At 54.8% G+C, this 17,160-nt stretch overlaps 2 protein-coding genes across 3 annotated transcripts; both read left to right on the forward strand.

Annotated features, from left to right (window-relative positions):
- Positions 1–450: 450 nt before the first annotated feature.
- Positions 451–3,199, forward strand: SIGMAR1 (sigma non-opioid intracellular receptor 1). The gene is given in 6 exon segments (XM_059924558.1): positions 451–553; positions 556–588; positions 591–785; positions 923–1,123; positions 1,257–1,349; positions 2,143–3,199. Coding segments are annotated over 6 exon segments (852 nt in total). The 3' UTR covers positions 2,370–3,199.
- A 5,961-nt stretch (positions 3,200–9,160) lies between these two features.
- ARID3C (AT-rich interaction domain 3C) lies at positions 9,161–16,499 on the forward strand. Of its 2 annotated transcripts, XM_059926338.1 has the most exons (8): positions 9,161–9,248; positions 10,040–10,429; positions 12,269–12,341; positions 14,142–14,325; positions 14,476–14,765; positions 15,133–15,315; positions 15,548–15,637; positions 16,095–16,499. In XM_059926338.1, exons 2-8 carry the CDS (start codon positions 10,112–10,114, stop codon positions 16,193–16,195), a joined length of 1,239 nt encoding a protein of 412 aa, XP_059782321.1. In that variant the 5' UTR covers positions 9,161–9,248; positions 10,040–10,111; the 3' UTR covers positions 16,196–16,499. The 2 variants fall into 2 exon arrangements, with proteins under 2 accessions (XP_059782321.1, XP_059782320.1); XM_059926337.1 differs by lacking the exon at positions 15,548–15,637.
- Positions 16,500–17,160: the final 661 nt, after the last annotated feature.

Genomic DNA, 17,160 nt, shown 5'->3' on the forward strand with positions numbered 1-17,160 from the left:
GTTGGCCCCCATAAGACCCGACGCTGTGTCTCTCCTCGGTGCCTTTGCTCTTGGAGTAGGTCTCACTGGCTCACTGGAATGCCCTTCCCATCGCTCTTAAAGACACTGCTCAGGTGTCACCGCCTCCAAAAGCCGTCCATAACGTTCCCAAGTAGAAGAGCCTCCTTCCCACCTTCTGTGCTAGCAAAGGCGGGCCTTAACCATCACAAGTCCGGAAGGCTCTGCTTCTGGGCTCGCCTGCTTCACCAGTCAGTGAGCCCAGGCGGGCCAGTCCATTCTGGGTCTCACCGCCATCCCCGCAACCCCAAGTAGAACCGCGCTAGGCGAGAGCGTGCCTAGAGACAAACCCCAACGCCTGCAGCTAGGAGGGCTTGGCCCCGCCCCCTTGCCTGACGCGCGCGGCGCCGCCCGGCCCTTCGGCGCACCCGGCTCCCCGCTCCCCGAGAGATAATGGTTCGACCCGAGAGGCGGTGCCCCGGTGCCCTGGCAGTTCCGATTGGCCAGGGCGAGCCGTACCACGGCGCTGGCGGGGGAACGGGTCGTGGACGGCGCGCCAGAGACACGGAGGCAGTGAGGGTCACAGCCTCAGGCCCCAGCTCTCTCTGCGCTGCGCTGGGCCAGTCCGCCCGCTGCGATGCAGTGGGCCGTGGGCCGGCGGTGGGCGTGGGCCGCCCTGCTCCTGGCGGCCGCCGCTGTGCTGGCCCAGGTGGTCTGGCTCTGGCTGGGCACTCAGAGCTTCGTCTTCCAGCATGAAGAGATCGCGCAGCTGGCTCGGCAGTACGCCGGTGAGGCGGCGGGTGAGCGGGCGGGTGGAAGGCAGGGGGCTGGGGAGGGCCGGGCGTAGCTGGAGGTTCTGGGGGCACCGTTCCCCAGTTCGTGACCGATGCTGGCCCTGACTTGGTTGTTCCTCTGCCCCCGCCAGGGCTGGACCACGAGCTGGCCTTCTCTCGGCTGATCGTGGAGCTGCGGCGCCTGCACCCAGGCCACGTGCTGCCCGACGAGGAGCTGCAGTGGGTGTTTGTGAACGCGGGAGGCTGGATGGGCGCCATGTGCCTTCTGCACGCCTCCCTGTCCGAGTACGTGCTGCTCTTCGGCACCGCCCTGGGCTCTAGCGGCCACTCGGGTCAGTGCTGGCGGCGGGCCGGACTGGGAGGCTGGGGCTGTACAAGGGCCCATGCCCTCCTTCCTGATGTTCGGCCAGGCCATCGAGTGGTGCGGATACCCTGATATTCAGTGTCCGTTTGATTGTCCCTCAGGGCGCTATTGGGCTGAGATCTCGGATACCATCATCTCTGGCACCTTCCACCAGTGGAGAGAGGGCACTACCAAAAGTGAGGTCTTCTACCCAGGTGGGTAAGGTGGCTCTGTTAGAGAGGTGGGTCTCTTCATTCTTGGGTGCCTATAGTTGGGGGAAGGAGGCATGGCATGGAAAAGGGGTGCGTTGAGGGGCCCTCCTCCTAGTTTCTTTGCCCTCTAGTTAAGCCACAGGTGGTTGCTTGAGGCAGGGTTCAGGGTTTCCGTTGCCTTCCTCTGTCAAATGGAAACAAAACATAACAGCTTCCTGTTAACCACGTCTGACTTTAATCATCCAGTATTCCAGCAGTTATTGGGGAGACAGTTGGGTAATCAGAAATGCTCTCATGCCCCCAAAGACAAGGCAGATAGTTGTCTTCCCTCTTGTGTATAATGAAACATTTGGATTTCTAAGTAAGTTTGAGGTTGAATGTTACAAGCATGGCAGGCACTGTAACTGAACAGCTATATTTCTCAGAAAGCCTAGCAAGTCTTATATTCATCTCTCTCTGTCTAACAGGCCCAGCCCAAGTTTAGCTAAACTTCTGCTTGTCATGAGTGAGGCTTGGGAATGCAGACTTCCATGACTCCCAAACAATGGTGCAGGGCCAGGTGAGGCTTCCCCCAAGAGAGGACATGAGTCAGGTGATGCCACAGAGCAAAGTTTTAAGAGTGGCCACCTTAGCCTCTTACCCTTGCAGATGGGCAGCCAGGCCAGTGAGGTAAGGCTTTTTCTTTCCTGAAGCTCCCTCTCCATTCCCTACCCCTAGACAGCCCACAGGCCAGGGAGGTGGTGGCAATGGGAGGGCAGGGCCAGGCTCTTCATGTGGGTGCTCTCTGTCCCCCCAGGGGAGACAGTGGTGCACGGGCCTGGTGAGGCAACGGCCGTGGAGTGGGGGCCAAACACATGGATGGTGGAGTACGGCCGGGGTGTCATCCCATCTACCCTGGCCTTCGCGCTGGCTGACACAATCTTCAGCACCCAGGACTTCCTCACCCTCTTCTATACTCTTCAAGCCTATGCCCGGGGCCTCCGGCTTGAACTCACCACCTACCTCTTTGGCCAGGATGCCTGACCAGCCAGGCCTGAAGGAGGACCTGTGGATGGACAGGAGCGGGCAGGCCTGCACACATCCACCTGCTGGAGCCCACGTGAAAAGACATGGACATACTCACAACATGCAGATACTGAGTTCCTGGTGTATGAGCAGGGACACACATGCATACAACTAAACATAGTCATGGGAACACATGGGACACACATTCAGATACTGAATCCTGTGTGTACGGCAGCATTACGCATTCACACCCATGCAGAGAGGGAGCCCCACGTATATACCAAAGGGGCCAGTCATGTTCGAACACATATCCCACAAGCTCGACTCACTAACTCAGGCCTTTCCAGAGCTTCTCTGCCCCTAGTCAGGGCTCTGGAGTTAAGGATGGGGGTGGCTATTACAAACTGCCTGGGTCTGACCCTTCAACCCAGCAGCCATTGGGAGGGAGCCTGTGGAGGCTCCCTTCACCTGCAGCTATGATGCCCTTCCCCTTCATCTCCTTGTCCTCACCATATGCCTTACCCCATTCTGTTCCCCTGCTATGCAAGTACCCTCATGGCCTGTCCCCACCCTCGCAACCAAGTTAGCTGGAGAACCAGAAGACTGTGGCACATGCTGAGGTCATACCTCCCTCCAGGGTATAATGGGGAGGCTGGCCTCAGCTGAGGGCCCACTGCTGGGGTGAGGACCTAGACAGGTGGGCCCAGGTCCAAGGGGTTGCCGCTGGCCTAGAGAAAGCCTTTTCTGCACGCACACACACAGACACTTTTCACAGCTTCCAGACTCTGCCTTTGCTGCATTCTCTGTCCATCTATCTGTGTCTGTCAATAAAGACCTGTCGAACAGTTTCATTTCTTTTCGTGTCTGAGCAGCAGGAGAACCTCTGACTCCTGGGGGCCTCAGGAAGGCCTCTCCCTTGCTGTGTGATTCAGTTTATGACAGCAGCTTTTTACTATATACTTTAGTGTTCCCAGGAATCACCTAGTAGGCTCGTTGACTCTACAGATTATTGTGCCCAGTCCCCAGAGATCAGTTCTGGGTTGAGGCCTTGAGATCAGCATGGTTAATAAGATTCTCTCCACCAGGTTTGAATGCCACAATTTAAGAAATTCAGGGCTGGGTGAGGCGGTGTGTGTCCTGCTCTTGGTCTCGCCTCTGCCAGTGCTGTTCTGGGCACAGTCCTGGGACTCCTGCCCTGGATGACCACGGGGTGGCAGTGTGCAGCCACTTTTGAGCTGAAAGGCATAGTCATTCTCCATCTGCTTTTTTCTAGGTTTCCAGGGTATCATGTCCACGTCCACCCAGAGCAGGAGTTCTTCCTCTCCAGTCTGCCTTTTCCAGGACCCCCCACTTCTGTGGAGGCTCCCGGGGCTGGAGAGCAGGCTCACTATCTGGTGGTGTCTAAGGTAGTGGGGGGCTGGGACTAGGATGAGGCCAGAGAGGTGCCTGAAGTACACACTCCCAAGGGTCCTGCACTTGCCTCACCCTCCTCCTGGCGCTGTTCTGAGGATGAGCAAGGCCCAGGCCTCTCACTTCTTAGGATTCTGGTATATTAAAAATGGAAGGAACATGATTATAAAAAAATGTACATTCTAAAAATTTGACATTCTAGTGAGTAAAAATACAAAAGACTACATGTATAACCATCTGGAAGCAACATCAAAAGTCTAAATATGTGGCTCAGAATGAATGTGAGGCCCAGGCAAGGTGGCCATCCTGACACCTTACCACCACCACAGTGTTGGCCATGACAGGTCCTGTCTGGGGCCTCTCCATTTGATCACGGGTTGCAAAGCCAAGCCTCAGGATTTCTCCCACCCTGTAACCCAGCTTTGCCTCTAGGCTCAGAGCCCACATCTATTAGGGATGCCCCAGCTCCCTTTGTCATCCCTACCTTTCACATAGGACTAGGCTCCCAGGCTCCTCCCCATCTCTGTTGCTAAGTCCAGTGGTTATTTCTTCTCACTTTCATTTGACACAGTTACTCTTAAAAGACTCCTTTGGCTTACAGGACACTACTCTCTTCCTTCATTGCCTCCTTTGCTAGATCTGGCTCATTTCCTCAACCTCTCACTTCCCAGGTTTACACTGCTCTGAGGTGATCTCAACCATTTCACGATTTTAAGTACCATCTAGGGAATTCCCTGGAGGTCAAGTGGTTAGGACTGGACGCTTCCACTGCTGGGGCCCAGGTTCAATCCCTGGCCGGGGAACTATGATCCCACAAGCCCCACGGTGTGGCCATAAATAAATAAATACCATCTATATGTCTATATACTAGTTTTACTGAGATACAATTGACATGTAAGGTTTTATTAGTTTAAGGTATACAACATAATGATTTGATATATGTCTATATTGTGAAATGATCACCACAAGTTTAGTTAACATCCATCACCTCACATGGTTACAAAACTTTTTTTTCCTGTGATGAGCACTTTCAAGACCTGCTCTCTTAGCAACTTTCAGATATACAATATAGTATTATTGACTGTAGTCATTATGCTGTACATTACATCCCCAGGACTTATTTATCTTAAAACTGGAAGTTTACCTTTTGACCACTTTCACCCATTTTCCCCCTGGCCCTGCCTCACCCCTGGCCTCTGGCAACCACCAATCTGTTCTCTGTTTCTGTGACTTGAGTTTTTTTGTTTGTTTGTTTTTAGATCCCACATATGAGTGAGAACATACAGCATTTGTCTTTATCTGATTATTTCACTTAGCATAATGCCCTCAAGGATGAATGAATAAGAAAATGTATATATCTACAATGGAATATTATTCAGCCATGAAAAAGAAGGAAACCCTGCCATTTGCAACAATATGGTTGGATCTTGAGGACCATCTATGTATCTTATGCCTAATTTTTTGTCTCAGTCTAAACCTCCTCTGAGCTCAAGTGTTCAATGTGAACTGATTTCTCTCCCAATCCTGCACCTCCTGTAGTCTTCACTGCCTCAATTAAGGGTACCTCCATTTACCCAGCTGCCTAGGCCAAAAAACCTTGGAGTCATCTTGGATACCTCCCATTCTGTCACATTCTACATTCAAGACATCAACAGATCCTGTCAGGTTTATCTTCAAAACATATTCAGAATCTAACCACTTCTTGCCACCTCCACTGCTATCACCCTGGTCCAAGCCAGCATCATCTCTTGCCTGGATTACTGCAAAGTCCTAATTGAGCCTCATGCTTGCATCCCTTGTGGAGGGTTCTCCACACAACAGCCAGAGTCAGACTTTCACTCTTTGCTCAGACATTTCCAATGCTTCCCATCGCATTCAGTCCTTTCACTGCCTCCAAGAACCTGCTCCAAGGTCCATGTTACCTCTGACCAAACATCCAACCGTTCACCTTGGCCACTGTGTTCTAGCCGAGGGGCCTCCTTGCTTTTCTTCTGACACATCACACTTCCACCTCAGGATATTTGCACCTGCTGTTCTCCTGACTCCATGGCTCTTCCTCCCCTCCTTCAGTTTCTGCTCAGCGAGTCCTTCCCTTAACATTTGGGTAATATCAGCCCTTCTGTGTTGGTTTTAAAATACCTACAGGGGACATCCCTGGTGGTGCAGTGGTTAAGACTCCAAGCTCCCAATGCAGGGGGCCCAGGTTCAATCCCTGGTCAGGGTACTAGATCCCACATGCATGCTGCAACTAAGAGTTTGCATGCCACAACTAAGGAGCCCACCTGCTGCAACTAAGACCCAGCACAACCAAATAAATAAATAAAATGAAATACCTCCATATAATTTTTGATACTCTTCCCTTTAAGAAGTGAAGCCTAGGGACTTCCCTGGTGGCACAGTGGTTAAGAATCTGCCTGCCAATGCAGGGGACACGGGTTCGAGCCCTGGTCTGGGAAGATCCCACATGCCGCAGAGCAACTAAGCCCATGTGCCACAACTACTGAGCCTGCGCTGTAGAGCCCGCAAACCACAACTACTGAAGACCATGCGCCTAGAGCCGGTGGTCCGCAACAAGAGAAGCCACCACAATGAGAAGCCCACGCACTGCCAGGTAGAGTAGCCCCTGCTCACCACAGCAACGAAGACACAACTCAGCCAAAAATAAATAAATAAATAAATTTATTTTTTAAAAAAAGAAGTGAAGCCTAATTCCCTTCCCCTTGAATGCAGGCTGGACTTAGTTATGTACTTTTAACAACTAACATATGGCAGAAGTGACAGTGTATGACTTCTAAAACTAGGCCATAAAAAGCACTCTTCCCTCTTTAGTCACTCTCTCTGGGGGAAACCAACTGCCATGTTGGGAGGACACTCTGGTATGAGGTCCTCTCCCATGGAGAGGCCCACCTAGGGAGAACAGCCTCCTGCCAATGGCCATGTGAGTGAAGTGGATCTTCCAGTCCCAGGCAAATCTTCAGATGACTGCATCCTTAGCCAACATTTTTACTACAACCTCACGAAAGGCAGCACCACTCAGCTAAGCCACTCTCAAATTCCCTATCCACAGAATTGTGAAAACATAGATGTTTTTTCAAGCTGCTAAGTTTAAGTGTAATTTGTTGCACAGCAATAGGTAACTAATGACACCCTTCCCTTTCTATTCCCCCCAACCCAGATTTATTTTTCTCCATTTTACTTATCACCATGTGACACAATATACATTTCCCCCACTGGAATTATGCCATTATAATAAGGACTTCGTTTTATTTACTCCTGTGTCCAACAGTGCCTCGCATAAAGTAAGTGCTCAGTAAGTATGTGTTAGATTAATGGGTGTCTGGGTCAGTCTGTGTCTCTGTGAGGTATAGGATCAGAGGGGGCTATGTGTGGGTATGAGACAGCCTTTCCTCTTCACAGATGGAGAGAGAGAGAAACCAGGTTCCAGTCAGGTTATTCCTTCCCCTTTGCCCTTCCCAGTTGTACCCTCCTGGCTCAGACCCCAAAGGTGAATTTACTATGCTTGATTGATTCTTTTCTTTTGGGAGTAGCATCCAAGTCCCTTGCCCCTCTCCACCCCCTCCAAAGCAATCTCCAAACCCTCAGAACTGGAATTTCCCCAAGCCAGTTCCTACCTTTCCAACAGGAATCTTACCTTCATCTCTCTCCAGGCACTTCCTCTCTTCTGAGCAGCTAGGGAAGCTGGGGGGTGGGCAGTGGGGAGGCAAGCTGAGCACAGGAGTTGCCTTGGAGAGGGATGGCAGCGGAGGGGGCTGGACTCTGCCCCAGGAGAACTTAGACCACACCAAGCTACGGGGGCAGGGACATTGGATCTGAAGGTGGTTGGATCACCAATGCCTCTTGGTGGAAGTGGGGTCTGACTGGCTGTCAGACCTGAAATCTGAGTGGGTGGGCACTGGAGTGTGAGCAGGACTGAGCCTCAGTGTGGCTGGCCAGAGATGGGCCAAAGAGAATGTGGACTTAGTGCTACAGTGGGAGCTGGGCTGGGAACAAGGGTGGAGGCTGGAGACAGTGAGAGCAGGGAGCTGTCACCCACCACAAGATCCTGGTGAGAAGAGCTGGTGGTCCAGACCAGGGCAAGCTGGGTCTGAGAGGAGCAGACTCATTGGGAGAGGGTTGGGGAGGAGGCAAAAGTTACCCCTGAATTTCTGCCCCCTCGAGGAATCTTGGCCCTGAGACCAGTGTACCTCACTGGGTATGAATGAGGTCAGGTGGTGCTCCCCGGTGCTGAGTTTGACACAGCAGAGTTTCACACCTATGCCAGGTATCAATCCTACAGAGGCGTGTTGTTCACTCACACGCTTGGCATCACCTCCCGGTGACTCTCAATGCTTTTAGTAGGTCGATTCCCTTCCGCACAGGAAGAAACTGGGGAATGGATGAGGGTGCTTAAGAGGAGTGGGGTCCAGGGCTGCTAAGGAACAGCATCTCAGCATCTGGAGGATAACTGGGAGTAGGGTGGGCCTGGAGCAGTTGGCTAAAGGTGTCTGGAGCTAGAGATTGGGGAGTCATGCAAACATGGGTGGAGGATGTATGTGAAGATGGGCAAAATGCTGATCACCATTGAAATTCTGAGGATTGCCAGAGGTTCATTATATTATTCACTCTTCTTGGGTATATGTTTGAAAATTTCCATAATAGAACGTCAAAAGAGCTAAAAGCCGTGTGGCTTTGTACCTGCAGGTGGTATGTGTACCCTGCTGCTGGTGTGGAATGAGCTCAGAGACCTCTGAGTGTGTGGGTGCAGAAGTGAGTTCACCACCATGTGCGCGTATTGTGCAAACTGCAGCATGCGTGCAGTTGGGGACAGCACCTGGGCAGGGCAGGGGAGAAGCTTCTGTTCTGCCCAGGCCCTCCACTCTCACCCCAGCACCCCGCAGAGTTAGTCCCCTCAGATCACAGCCTGTCCAGGCCATTGGCGCTGTAGTATTTATGTAACCAAGTATGTGAGGCAGGGCGGCTGTGTACCTTGAACTTGTGACAGGGTGTGTTGGTGTGTGAACACGAATGTTTGTATGTGGATGCCGGGCACTGAGTACGGGTGTGGGGACCCCCCGCCCCCGGAATTGTGAGGCTGGGAGGGGCCCTGGTCCGGAGTTCGGTGGTGGTGGACTCCTCACTCTCCTTTGCACGATTCCCAGCAGCACTCCAGCGCCCTCTCCCCCCGCCCCGAATCTGGCTGTATGGAGGGTGGGAGACACCTGTTGGGGGGCTGGAAGCGGCAGAGCCCACCGGGGCCTCTCCCCCTGCGCCCCCGCCCGCCCTGCCCCTCTCGGGTCCCGCCCCCGCGGCCGCAGCCGGCAGAGCAGCGAGTGAGCGCCCCTCGGCCGGAGGAGCGCGCGGCGGCGGCAGGAGCGCAAGGCAGGGGCCCCGCACAGGGAACCGAGCTGAGACAGGGGCCGCCCGACAGGCGGGCTGAGCGGAGGGAGCGCCGTGGAGACGCCGGGGGCAGCGGGCCGCGCCAGGCTGGTGAGTGTGGCCGCGGGGAGCCTGAGAGCGGGCGTGGAGACGCGGCTGTCCCCGTCCCCGTCCCCGTCCCGGGCTCTACCCCCCCGGCACCCTCTGTTCCCGCTCCTCCTCGGTTCTAGTCCTCTGCGTCTCTGCCCCGTCTCTCCGTCTGTTTTCCCTGTCTCTGTCCCCCTCTATTTACTGTCTCGCCCTGTCTCTATTTCTAATCTCTTTCTTCTGTCTCTGTCTCCTGCGGCGTCGGTCTTTGCCTGTCTCCCTCTGCCTCTGTCTGTCTGTCAGTCTCCCTGGACTGCTTGTCACTCAGGTCTTTGATATTTATCTCTTGCTTCTCTATCTCTCTTACCTTCCCGGTCTCTCTACCGGATATCTCTATCAATCTCGTCTCTCCCCGTCTCTGTCTCTGTCTGATATTTCTGTCACTCTCCACCTTGGTCCCTCTCAGTCTCTTGTCTCTCGCCATCTCTCATTTCTATCTCCCTATCTCCCTGTCATTGTCCCTCTCCCTCTCTGCTGGATCTCTCTCTCCTCCATCTCTCTCTGTTTCTTGGACCTTGTCACCCTCGTTGATCTGCTCAGTCTCTACCTGTCCTCGGTCGATGTCTGTTTCTGTCTCTTTGGGTCTGGTCTCTGTCTCTCCTGCTCTTTTTACCTCTCTGTCCACCTCTGAGAAAGCTGTCTTTCTGTCTTTTTCCTTATGGCCCCCCTGCACTTCCCTGAATCCATAACCACCTCCCCTTGTGTTGGGGGCTTTGGGGGAGCGGGTGCAACACGCATAATTCTCTCTCCCACAGGCAGCCCTTTCCTCAGGGCCGCGCCTGGTGCCAGCCGGCCCACCAGTGGGGGGACTGCGCCTGGAAGCTGTAATGGAGGCCCTGCAGCGACAGCAGGCAGCCCGACTGGCCCAGGGGGTGGGGCCTTTGGCCCCTCCACGCCCACCACCACCACCGCCACGGCCTTCCTTTCCTGGATCCCGGACCCTGCAGGCCCCTGACAGGGGGTTTGGGGAGGTTGGAGCTGAGGAAGAGGAGGATGCCCAAGAGGATGAGGAAGGAGAGGAAACTGGTGCAGAAGACGAGGCAGCCGAGGAGAGCCACCCAGGGACCCGGGGCACCAGCTCACCTTCCAGCCAGCTCCCTGGACCTCATCCCCATGAGTGGACCTATGAGGAGCAGTTCAAGCAGGTAGGACCCTCTCAGTGTCAGGCCCTCCCCCTTCTTACTCTCTGGGCAAAAGCAGAGCAAGGTGATCAGTAGCCCCCCCCCCCACCACCACCACTGCGCTCTGCAGGATGGAAAGACAGAGACATAGAGACCTGGAGAGAGACAGTGGGAAGACTGAAGGCTAGATGGGGACTGGGAGGGAGAGACAGACATGCTGAAACATGGAAAGAAGTGCGTAGGCACACCCCGTGAGGTGCAGGAGACGCCAAGAAACATGGAGGCTGACAGACTGGAGGCTCTTGGTGAAGCTGGAAGGGAAAGTGGGAGGGGTGCAGGAGCCTTCAAGAATTCTGAGGGAGGGGGATCTGGGGACCCCAGTGCCAGCACTACCGTACCTTCTCACACATCAAGTCACAAGGTCATATTCCAGTGACCAGTGGGGGTGTTTTGGGCTGTCTACTTCTGTCTTGGAAGTGGAATGGAGGTTGCCGCTCCTTTGGCAAGCTGATACCCACCTCTTCTCTTCCTTGTCACATTCTCCCCAGCCATGGCCTCTCCCTGGCCTGAGTTCTATGGGTGACAGTTCCCAGCCTGTGATGGCCACTACAGCCGCAGTGTGACTAAAGGGCTCCTGTGCAGCTGGGAACGACAAGACCTTACTCACAGGGCCTTAATTTGAGGTTCTTCATCCCTGTGGAACCCATCTGGATGTTATTCTAAGGCACTACTCTAGGCTGTCATTAAGAAGATGTTATGCAGGGCTGAGATCCTAGGTGTGCTATTCTGGTGGTGTTACTCGTAGGGTGTTGGTTCTGGGTATTTTCCAGAAGTGTTAATCTATGCTTAGACTCTGTGGTGTTAGTGTAAAACTGATAGTGTTACCCGGGGCTCTGTCACTCTGGAGATGTGACTCTAGCGACTGTTTCTCCTGGGTGTAATTCTGGGGATTATTACTTGGAGACTGTGTGTGTTTTTTGTGGGTATCCATCTAAGACGTAGGGCTCAGTTCTTGTGGGAGTGTAGATCTAAAGGTGCATCTTTGGGGTTTGTTACTCATGGGTGTTTTTTTGCTCTGAGAGTTTTTATTGGCGGGTGGAGTGTTACCTATGGGTGTTACACAGGGACTGTCACTCTGGGTAAAAGACTCTGTTACTTTAGGGATTGTCCCTCCTGGGGGGTATTTGAGAGCTGATACTGGAAGTAGAGCTCCAGGTGACTGAGAGTAGGTGGGATAACCCCTGGACCTTTCAAGTCCTGACCCTACATATCCTGGGTGATTCAGGGCCATTGCCTCTGTGGCAGCTTCTGTAGTGCAGGAAGCTGTTCCTGCAAGATATGTGGGCTGAGGGGCCCAAGGTTTCCATCCAGGAGCTTTTCTGAGCATCCACCCTGCCTGAGGGATGGGTTAGAGGCATCTCTGCCCCTCATCCCCACCCCTGGCACACAGACATGTGAACAGCAAGAAGCCCTTGCAGGTATGAATGAGTGAATGAGTGGCTCAGATATATCTGTTGGTTTCGTCAATGTGGAACACAGCGCCAGCCTGACTTCCTCCCTGGGGCTCTGGAAAGCAGGCTAAGCCTCCGTAGCTTTCTCTCTTCCCCTGCTCCCCAGATGGGTGGTTTGAGCTGCCCAGGGCACCACTGGCCAGTAGAGGGTCTCTGTGTGTATCAGGAAAAAAAGTGCCCACACCTGCCCCCAGGGGAGAGAACCCAATGCTCTCTCAGGAAGTCTACATTTCAGAACTTACTTACCCCTTCAGCTGGGGACCCTTAATCTGGGGGTTGGAGTCCAAAGGGTCCCAGGTGGTGGTGGGGGGCTGGGTAGCAGAGCTGGAAAATGACCTCAGTTTTTCCCCAGCTGTACGAGCTCGATGCAGACCCCAAGAGGAAAGAATTTCTGGATGACCTGTTTAGCTTCATGCAGAAGAGGGGTGAGTGGGTTGATGTAAGGGAAGGACCCCCACTTACCAGGTTTGAGGAAGGGAAACCCCAGGGTTTAGTCCTCAGTTTGGGTCCTTTTTGCAGAGGCCTGGGCTTGGCAGCACGTATCCTTTGGGCCCTCAATAGCGTCTTTAACCTCTGACCCTGCCCCCCTTCTCCACCCAGGGATTAATTAGTGGCCAACCCACTGGCAGGTTAATGAGTGTGGGATCAATTGGGAGGGTGGGAGGGGGAACTGGTAGGAGGCTGGCCTGGGGTGGGGGGGTTCCCAGAATTGGGGGACTGGGATGGGAATGCCTTGGTCCTCTTCCCTGCCACTTCCTCCAGCCTTGTCTCTCCTCAGTTTCCCCTTGCTTCAGGCAGGAAACACCCAAGGTGTTCTGCATCAGGAAGGACTGGAATTAGACTGAAGGGAGGACTTCTCAAGGTGTAGGCAGGGGCTGTGGAGGAGAAGGAATTCCTTTCCAGGAATCTCAGAGCCAGAAGTGAATGCAAGAAGGGTCCAGGAGGGGATCAGGCTGGGCGGCAGTCCATCACTTAGGCTTCTCCCCAGATTCATGGGTCCGAAGACTGACTCATTATCTCTCTCTACAAAGCTAATTAACTCACTCCACGAGTGCGGCCTGATAAGCTGCTAATTAACTGGCTGCACTGCCCCCCTCCCTTAGTGCAGCTGCTGGCCAAAGTCCCTCAGGCCCCCACCCCAGGCCCAGCACCCCTTTTCGGGTCCCTTCCTAACCAGGAACCCTCCGTGGGGCTCCAGGTCCTTTGGCTCCCCAGGAAGGCCCGGTCATTCTGGTCCCAACGTCCCCTCCCTGCCCCTTCCTCCTGGTCTCCCCTCCACTGGGGGGTGGGGTAGGGTGGTCTCAGCAGATCCTAGCGCCCCCTTCCTCCCAGCTCTGCCTCCCTCAGGTCCCTGCCTTCCTCTGCTCCCTGTGCGGGGGGAGGGGATCCCGCGGGACCGATAATTTCCCCCCATTAATCAGGCCGCAGCTAATTGTTCGGGTCCAAAGGCGGCAGCGGAAGGGGACGGGATCGGTAAGGAATTAACTGGGGCCCATCGCTCAGCGCAGACAGGCCCCTTTGTCAGAACTGGCCGGCGGGGGCGGCGGGGACTGCGGAGTCGGCGAGCCGAGGCGGGGGCTGCTTCTTCTCCCATCCACCATCCCCCCGCCTCTGGCAGCCACCCCGGGCCGCTGCTTAGGGGAGTCTGGCTCTTCAGCACAGTCAGGAAGTCCTTCCTATGGTCTACCCCAGAGGTCGGCAAACTAAAGCCTGCGGGCCACATCTAACAACCCATGAGAAAAGAATGTTTTTCACATTTTTAAATAGTGGAAAACATTAAAAGACGAATAACATTTCTGGACGTGTGAAATTCGAATTTCAGAGTCTGTAAATAAAGTTTTATTGGAACAGAGCCGCGTTCATTCCTTTAAATATCCTCCATAGCTGCTTTCAGGCTGCAGTTGCAGAGTGGAGTAGTTCTGACAGAGACTGTTTGGCCTGCAAAGCCTAAAACATTTACCATCTATCTGGCCCTTTACGGAAGAAGTTTGCCAACCCCTGGTCTAGCCTCCCATCCTTCCTGCTACAATGGAGGCCTTGGGGGCTCTGTGGGCTCTGCCTGCAACCCCACCTCCCCATCCCTCCCTGTTCCCCTCCTTTCTTGACGGTCCCGCCCTGTACCTGGGGCTCACCCAGGCAGGTCCAGGCAGCCGACTCCTCGAGTCCCTGAGGGTGCCCGCAGACAGGGTCTCAGACAGTGTCCTCTCTGCCAACCCCCCGACCAGGGACGCCAGTGAACCGTGTGCCCATCATGGCGAAGCAGGTGCTGGACCTGTACGCGCTGTTTCGCCTGGTGACGGCCAAGGGCGGTCTGGTGGAAGTCATCAACCGCAAGGTGTGGCGGGAGGTCACGCGCGGCCTCAGCTTGCCCACCACCATCACGTCGGCCGCCTTCACTCTACGCACCCAGTGAGGCCAGGCGCGCGCGCGCGAGCGGTGGGAGCAAGGCGCGGGAGGCGGGGGTGGGGCGCGGGGCGCGGAGGGCCCCGGGGGTTCGTGTCCGGGGGTGGGGCTTGATCAGCTGGGCCCAGCCTCCCACCCCACCCCGTCCGCCCCTAGGTACATGAAGTATCTGTACCCGTACGAGTGCGAGACGCGGGCGCTCAGCTCCCCGGGGGAGCTCCAGGCCGCCATCGACAGCAACCGGCGGGAAGGCCGTCGTCAAGCTTACACCAACGCCCCACTCTTCAGCTTGGCGGGGCAGCCCCCTCGGGCCACTCTTGGCCTCGCCTCGGGTCCCGGGCCCGCCCCTCCCGCGCCCACGCCCGGCCCCCGCACTGCTCAGGGCTCCGCCTCCGGCCTGCCGGCGCACGCCTGCGCGCAGCTGAGCCCGAGCCCCATTAAGAAAGGTGTGAGGGGAGAGCGGCTGAACTTTGAGGGTCTCTGAGACCTAGGGGGACGCTGAGATATAGGGAACATTAAAATGTGGGAACTCTGAGGTCTGGGAGCATCGAAGTATGGGGATAGTAAGGACTGACTTATTTAACAACCGAAAGCAAGGAAATCCCCCAAATTGTCTGGGACAAACCTAGTCAGATATATTGGCCTTTTGGGGCTCTCCAGCTTCAGAGCCTCTATTCGGAGACTGGATGGGAGGGGAGATTGAACTTGGTGCTTGAGCTTGGGTGACCTCCCTTGGTCCCAGGCCTGTGGGGAGAACCAGATGCAGAGACAGAGTTGGTTGGGTCAGGGGAGCGAAATGACCTGTTTTTTCAGAGGAGAGCGGAATTCCAACCCCTCGACTGGCACTGCCTGTGGGCCTAGCCTTTGGAGCTGCGCGTGAGAAGTTGGCACCAGAGGAGCCCCCAGAGAAGAGGGCTGTACTGATGGGGCCCATGGACCCACCTCGACACGGCGCACCCCCCAGTTTCCTGCCCCGTGGCAAGGTTCCCCTGAGGGGTGAGGAGGGGCTTGTTGCTGAGAGGGCTTAGGGCCTGTGCAATGAGGGAGGACAGACCCATCACCCCATAGGCATTGGAGGTGGGGCAGATAGATCCCTCAGTAGACAACTCTGTGATTACAGGTGTGGGGCTGAATTGGAATGGGGGCTGTCTATAGGGATGGAGGGGGGAGCTTGTAAGTCTGAAGTCTGATTCCCCAAAATGTGACTCCCCTGCCCCCTCCTGGACAGAAGAGCAGTTGGATGGGCCTCTCAATCTGGCAGGCAGTGGTATCAGCAGTATCAACATGGCCCTAGAGATCAACGGGGTGGTCTACACTGGTATGGGTACTGCAGGCTGTCTATACTGGCATGAGGTCAGGGGTATTTACACTGGCATGGGGATTTTAGACTTTCTCTACTAGCATGAGGTTCAGAGATATCTAAACTTGCATGGGTAACATGGGGTTCAGGGGATTGCTATACTGGCATGGATTAAAGGGGGTGTCTACATGGCATGGGATCCAAGGCATGACCTCTCTGGCATGAATACCATGGGATGTCTTGTCATGGGCCTATATATCAGTGTAAATATTTCTCGTTTACCTGTTGGAGGGTATCTGTATTGGCACAGGAGTCTCTAACTGACTCAAGGGGCTTGTCCTCATTGGTTGCAGCAGGGCTCTGTGTGTGGTGTTCTAGCAATCAGGACACTGACTTTTGTTTCCCTCTTCTGTTTTTTTGCCTCGCCTTTTTCTGGTTGTGTTTGCCCTCTACCATCTCCTCACCCCTTTGCCAGGCGTCCTCTTTGCCCGTCGCCAGCCCGTGCCAGCTTCCCAGGGCCCAGCCAACCCTGCACCCCCACCCCTGACAGGGCCCCCTTCCAGCGCCTCACCCTGAGAGCTCACACCTGAAATTGAGAGTCCCAACCCCATTGCTGAGGGGGGAGGAGACACCCCTCCAACCCATTCTTCCAAGGTGCCCATTCTGGGACCCAACCCTGGGAGGTGGCCACTCCCCCCCTCAACCATGCCATGTGGACTTGAAGCCAAAGAGATTTCTTCTGATGTTACATCTACCTCATTGCAAAAGGAGGGCACCTCCTCCCTGGCCAACTCCAGCAGCATCTACCAAAGAGTTCTTCCCCCGGTAACCCCCATCATCTCCTCATGTGCTCCCCTGTGTCATTATCCACCTCTTCGAGTCAGACCTGCTTCTCTTCAGGAGCCAGGTGAAGGGTTGAGTTGGGGTGTTGTGAAGATGTCCCTCAGGTCACATCTGGATAATAAAGCTGCGGTCCCTCCCTCTCCAGTGCCTCCTCTCCTTCTTGTTTGGGCCTGTGGGTGGGGGAGGAATTATGTGGTATACACAGGCTGTGTTGGGCCAGGGGTTCTCAGAGAAGACAGAATAGCAAAGGCCATGAGTAGGAGAGCTCAGTCTCATGAATCAGACTGCCTGAGTTCAAATCCCGATTCTGCCACTACAATGTTGAGTGTCCTTGGCACGACACTTAATCGCCTGAACCTTAGAAGACTCCAAAAGATTATGGTATCTCACGGGGCTTCCTACTATTCTATGGGAATGGACCAATCTTAGAATAATGGGTATATTTATATGTGCAACCGCGGAGAATGGGGTAGGGAAACCTCTTTGGTACCCTGGAATTTGGTGCCCTGGAATAAAGGCAAAGGTTGTCTTGATGAGCAGGGGCTGGAAGTTAGGGTAGGGCCTGACAGGTAGCCGTCGCCTAGGTTACCAGACAGCTTTTGACAACTTTCGTCGGCCCTGCCTGCCGCTTCCGGCATCGAAGGGCTGAATCGTGGCATCACTTCCTGTATGCAGGGGCGCCCGTCCACTCGGATTGG

This window comes from Balaenoptera ricei, chromosome 6 (assembly GCF_028023285.1).
Source record: "Balaenoptera ricei isolate mBalRic1 chromosome 6, mBalRic1.hap2, whole genome shotgun sequence".
Classification (NCBI taxonomy): Eukaryota; Metazoa; Chordata; class Mammalia; order Artiodactyla; family Balaenopteridae; genus Balaenoptera; species Balaenoptera ricei.

Excerpts from the sequence above, each read along its gene's own strand:
- ARID3C (XM_059926338.1), top strand. The coding sequence starts at position 10,112 with ATGGAGGCCCTGCAGCGACAGCAGGCAGCCCGACTGGCCCAGGGGGTG. Across the intron at positions 14,326-14,475 it reads GCCTTCACTCTACGCACCCA|GTACATGAAGTATCTGTACC; the intron begins GTGAGGCCAGGC and ends GTCCGCCCCTAG. Across the intron at positions 15,316-15,547 it reads TGGCAAGGTTCCCCTGAGGG|AAGAGCAGTTGGATGGGCCT; the intron begins GTGAGGAGGGGC and ends CCTCCTGGACAG.